General features: G+C 41.5%; 1 gene segment (V, D, J or C); it reads left to right on the forward strand.

Moving 5' to 3' along the window:
* Positions 1-2,656: 2,656 nt before the first annotated feature.
* LOC102825221 lies at positions 2,657-3,132 on the forward strand. The segment is given in 2 exon segments: positions 2,657-2,705; positions 2,816-3,132. Coding segments are annotated over 2 exon segments (366 nt in total).
* The last annotated feature ends 2,593 nt before the right edge of the window (positions 3,133-5,725 follow it).

The raw sequence follows: 5,725 nt of genomic DNA on the forward strand, positions 1-5,725 counted from the left end.
TGTCTTTCCATGCCACCACCTCCAATGCCTTCTCTGCTCTTGTGGCTTTTCCAGGCAGGGATCCCATGATCCACTCATGCTTTTCCTTCTGGATTGATCCTAGGATCGTTTATTCCTAAAGCGAAAGAAAACTTCTCCTTCCTTACTTATACATCTTCTATGATTACAATTTTGACAACCACAATTAGTCCTACTAACAGTTGTTCACAATTGAAATCATAAATTCCTATCAGAACCACCCCCATTCCCTTTCACCAGACCTATCTGGACAAGAGGAAAACTAATCAGTGGGAATTTGAATACATTCCTTCCTTCTAAAACTAAGCACACCAATGAGAAAGTTTGTAAGTCAGGCACTTCAAGCCTTTATCACCCCCATTTCTAATAGCCACTGTCTAAATTGCCCTTACCCAGTACTCTGAGGAGACAAGCATGTTCCTTGATATGAAGAATCTTACATTCTAGTAGGGATTTTGTGCAACTGAATTTATAAACAAAGTCCAGTCCAACAAATTGTAGCAATTGGCACTTGCTCAGAGTATTAAACATCTTTATCTTCATCTGCTCAGGTTATGATTAGCTCAACCCTAGCCCCCAAGCAGAGTACTGGTGTGGTGCTGTGAGTTAATGAGTTGGACTGCAAGGTCCATTTGAATAACAAGATCGATGGTTCAAACCCACCAACAGCTCATCAAAAACCCTGTATGGGACACTGAGGGTCAGTGATGGAATCCAAGACACTTAACAACAGCCACTCAAGGTAGTCAAATGGGTTCCAGCTACAGATTTGGGAGTTCACATATACACCTCCCTGCACATCAAGTCAGCTGCCCCTTCACTCTCAGCCCTAGACTCCATGGGCTAGGTCAGGGCCCATGTGCTCAGGGGTTGATATAACTTCCTAACTTTCAAAGCAGCCAGCCTTCCTTCCCCTCTATCTCAAGGTCAATAGGTGCAAATAAAACTCAGTCCTTGTCTTCATTACTACATTTCCACAAATTCCACTCACAAGTAGATCTAGGTGGTCACCAGCGAGCATCTGACTTGCCAAATCCTTTTAAGTTTCAGTCCTGGAAGTAGGTTTTCTCTGATGTCTGGGCTTTCCTTGCTTTGAAGACTCCAAATCTCAAGACACTAAAAAGCAGCTGTTTTAATCTCCTGTTCTCCCAGGAGTTGGTCTGCAGGTCTTTTCAAATGCAAATGTATCAACTCTGCTGCTTCTACCAATGCCTCACACTGTACAAAGGCTTAAAGCAAAAAGTCTAATTCTCAGGACAAATGATAACTCCCCTTTCAGCAAATCCAATCAAGTATAGGTTGAAGCCAGGTTGACAAGCTCTCTGTAATAATAATTCCCAATATTCCTATCACACATGTATGCCTATTTTACAATAATAGGCAGGAGAAACTGTATCCATAAGGCAGTCAACATATAAACCTTTTAACATGCTCAAGTTCAATCCTTTCCTCTACCTTGGACTAACTCCTTCATATGCATATGGCCTTGGTCCTGTGACAGGGTGGGTTCCAGGAGGCCCTGCCCTGTATCATTAGCATCGATGCCAACTCAGGTCCTGTATGCACCAGGACACACAATGTCTGGGATTCCCTTTCCTCAGTGTGCAGTCCTATGGACAGAGTTCCACTTGGGAAACTACTAGGGTCATCATTACAGGGCATATTTGTCATTATGTTGCATTCCCATTCCTCTAGAGGAACCAGCCATCCCTTACTGACTAGTTCCAGGATTAGGGTGATTATGACTTTTGTATGAAGCAACCACACTCGTCTCCCACTCGATCTTTTCTTCTTTTTTGAATGTAGATGCCAAGTAGCATCTTTTTTGCTGTCCATGAAGACTCAGAGGAATGTAGGGATAAAAATATTAGAGGGATCTATCCACTCAGTGCTCCTACCCCATGCTTCAGGGCTCCAGGGTTCCACAAGCAAGACAGTAGTTTTTCCCAGCATTCAATATTTTCCTTAGCCCAGGTACCCAATCTTAATTCCTGACTTTATTCATCAGTTTTTTTGTCTTTCCTGCTACCAAAAATATACGGCATTTTTAAGCAATTAAGAGGTCCTCTGAGCTCCACAATTTGTTTTTGTTTAACTGTCATTTTATACATTCTAATATTTTCTTCCATAGAACTGAATCCTGCATCAGATGTATTTTCCACGAGCATGTTCACGCAACTCATCTCCAATAGATCTTTAACAAATGAGCCTCCATCTTGTGACCAACAGGCTTGTAAGAAACACCATTTGATTGAAGCTTGGTTAATATTGTGTGTTTTTCTTTTTGTATTTAAGTGTCATCGAGTTGGTTCCAACTCATAGTGACTAATAGGAGCTGCTGGTGAGTTTGACTGACAACCTTTAGGTTCAAAACAACCTTGTAGTCTAATGCATTACACAGTGACCCTTAAAATTCAGTCCTGAATCTGCGTCTAAGGCTCTTCTGACTGGGCCTCCTGAGGATGGTTGCTCATGTGCAGAGAAGAGCAGACAAAACCTCTCTGCAGCTGGAAGCCCAGCTGGCCCCGCCCACCTGCTTTGCATATTCCTTCCAGTCCACCTGGTCCTCCAGAGCCCATATGAATGCTGGGTCTGCACTCAGGGGAAGATCTGTCTCACTTGGGGCACAGAGTGAACCATGGAAGGCCCAGTTCAGCTTCTCTGCCTGCTAGTATTCTCGCTTCCAGGTAAGGGGAACAGGGATGGTTCTCTTGGAACATAGATTGGGTCTACTGTAAAGACAATGTGGTATGGTTCAGATCATATTAGTGACTTTGTGTTTTATTTCCAACTCCAGATGCCATGGGAGACATTGTGATGACTCAGTCCCCAGCTTCCCTCTCTCTGTCTCCTGGTGAAAGAGCCTCCCTCACCTGCAAGTCCAGTGAGAGTGTTTACAGTGCCTTACACTGGTATCAGCAGAAACCTGGGCAGGCTCCCAGGCTCCTCATCTATGGTGCATCCAACAGGGTTGATGGCATCCCAGAGCGATTCAGTGGGAGTGGGTCTGGGACAGGCTACACTCTCACTATCAGCAGCCTGGAAGCTGAAGATGTTGGAATTTATTACTGTCAACATGGACTTAAAACTCCTCCCACAGTGTTACATGCTTGAACATAAACCCCACCACCCCAGGGAGCAGATATGTGAGGCTGGGCTCTCCCAGCTGCTTCTCCTTGTGCCTCTATCTGCTTCCTGTCTTTTCAGATGCAAACACTCTGTGAAGACACTTTCTTGTTTTCCTAGAAGGGGCTAGGTTAAGTCCTCAGCATGCCTTCTAAGATTGTTTCTCCATAGTCTGAGTAGCACAAACATAGACAGTGCCTGTCCTAATTTTATGAAGAACAGAAAAAATAATGCTGGAGTTTAGCATCAATCAGAGATCATATTTCAAAAGTGAAGCCATTCTCACTATTCTAGGAAGGACCTGTTATAACAATTATATTTAGGTATTAGAATCTAAATAACTTTCAAAGTCTTGGGGTTCTCCTTGACAGGTAAGCAGATACTGGAAATGAGTGATTCTCACAAGAGTCTCCAGAGTCCAAGTGCAGCTATACTGAAGGTATCTATCTGGTGCCTAACACTACAGAAAACTATAGAGAAAAAAAGATTCTGTGAAATGTACTTCAAGTCTCCATGGAAAAGATGAAGATGATACAGGATATCCAGCCAGGTCATTATTACCCTGAGTCACAAAAGGGAGCCTTAGGGCAATGCCTAGATTATGCTTAGATTTGCTTCCAAGTATCTTCAGCAAATTGGCACTGTAGGATAATCACTTGACTGCTTACTACAAGGTCTTGGATTCAAACTAACCAGCCACTGCTTGGAAACCCTCTACAGGATTGCTGTGATTCAGAACTGACTGGAAAGTACTAAATCAAATGAAAAGTGTTTAAAGGTAACAACATTCTTCAGCAATTTGTTTAATTTGGAAATAAAATGCCATTAAGTCATTTCCTGAACAGAAAAAAAATTAAAAATATCAATACTGATACGTAGAAATTATTTTAGAAAACTTGAAGATGTTTCTTAATTTAAAAACTGCATGAAAAAGAAACTATTAAAGCTGTCGCAGTGTTTGTCTTTAAAATGTTCATCACTTGCTGCTCCATTTTCTCCAGGATTCAGTGGCATCTTGGAATCAGTGGGAGTTTGTTAGAAATGCAAAGTAGCAGCTCTCTCTGTATACCTGCTGATGGAAATATGCACTTGGCAATATGCACCAGATCATTTGTAAAAGTTTTAAGTAGTCTGTTGTAGGGTACATATACTTCAGCTCAAAAGATCCCAATGAGGACATTTTATACCTTTAAAATTTAATTCTATATGGTAAAAATTCACTCAGCTTCAATTTCCAACTAACACAATGCCAAACTTGGAAACATTATAAAAATGATAACAATTTAAAATGTATAATTATTAAAGTTCTAATCAAACACTTAAAAATCACATGACTTGAAGTGTTTTAGTAACTTGAGAAATTACTAAAGTGAAAATGTAAAACCTATACCTTTTTGTTGAACTTGTTTAGGCTTAATTTTTATTTCTGTAACTATGTTGTGGATTTTGTTCACTGTGATCATTATGGATTTGTGCCAACTGGGCTTGCTCAGGAGTCTCAGGAGTTTAGAGTTAATCTGTACTCATTGTCTCCAGGAGGAGATTTAATCTGGTTCAGTCACCCACATGATGTGATCTGATGTGACCAGGCATGATCTGATGTAATGACCTGTATATTGTAAATCCTCACTCTGTGGTGTTAAATAGGGAACTCTTGTAGCTTATTGGTTATGATTTAGGCTGTTAACCTCCAGGTCAGGAGTTTTAAACTACCAGCCATTCTGTGGGAGAAAGATGAGGCTTTCTTTCAGATTGAATTACAGCCTCTGAAATTTGTACAGTGTCGCTATGAGTGGGAACTGACTCCACAGCACACTACCACCACCACCAGCATGTTAAATAGGCCTCATACAAGCCATAGGTTTAGGCTGTCTCTTGAGTCTCTTGATGCTGTTGGATAAGCACTAGTCTGCTAACTGTAAGGTTGTTGGTAAAAACACCCAAGGCACTCTACTGAATCCCTCTATAAGTTCACTACGAGTCAACAGAATTTAACAACAGTATTTAGACAACCTTACATGTGTAACTAAGGAGCTCTGGTAGCGCAGTGGTTACGAATCGGGCTGCGAACCGCAAGGTCAACAGTGTGAAACTATCAGCTGTTTCCACCGGAGAAAGATGAGGCTTTCTGCTTCCGTAAAGATTTACAGCTTCGGAAACCCTGTTACAAGGTCGCTCTGCGTCAGAACTGATTCCACAGCACATAACTAACCAAACCAACCAACATGTATAACTACCAGTAAAGCTATCCATATAGACCAATTTTAACACAAGTATATCCATTAAGTTCTTTTATGAATAAAATGTGTTCAGGTGAAACCATTTACGCTCATAAAAATAACAGTGGACCAGATACAGGACCAGATATGGCTAGAGGAGGGGCCCTGGTGTGGCAGTTTAGGATAAGCACTGGGATGCTAACCTCCAGGCCCATGGTGCAAACCCATCTGGGGCTTCATGGAAACACTATGCAGGGTCTATGAGTTGGAACCTACTTGACGGCACTTAACACCAACACCAACAAAGGTAGAGTAATTTCCTTACAATTCTTGTTTCTATATAATCCACCAAATTGGTGTAC

The sequence above is a fragment of the Chrysochloris asiatica genome, unplaced genomic scaffold (genome assembly GCF_000296735.1).
Source record: "Chrysochloris asiatica unplaced genomic scaffold, ChrAsi1.0 scaffold00526, whole genome shotgun sequence".
NCBI lineage: Eukaryota > Metazoa > Chordata > Mammalia > Afrosoricida > Chrysochloridae > Chrysochloris > Chrysochloris asiatica.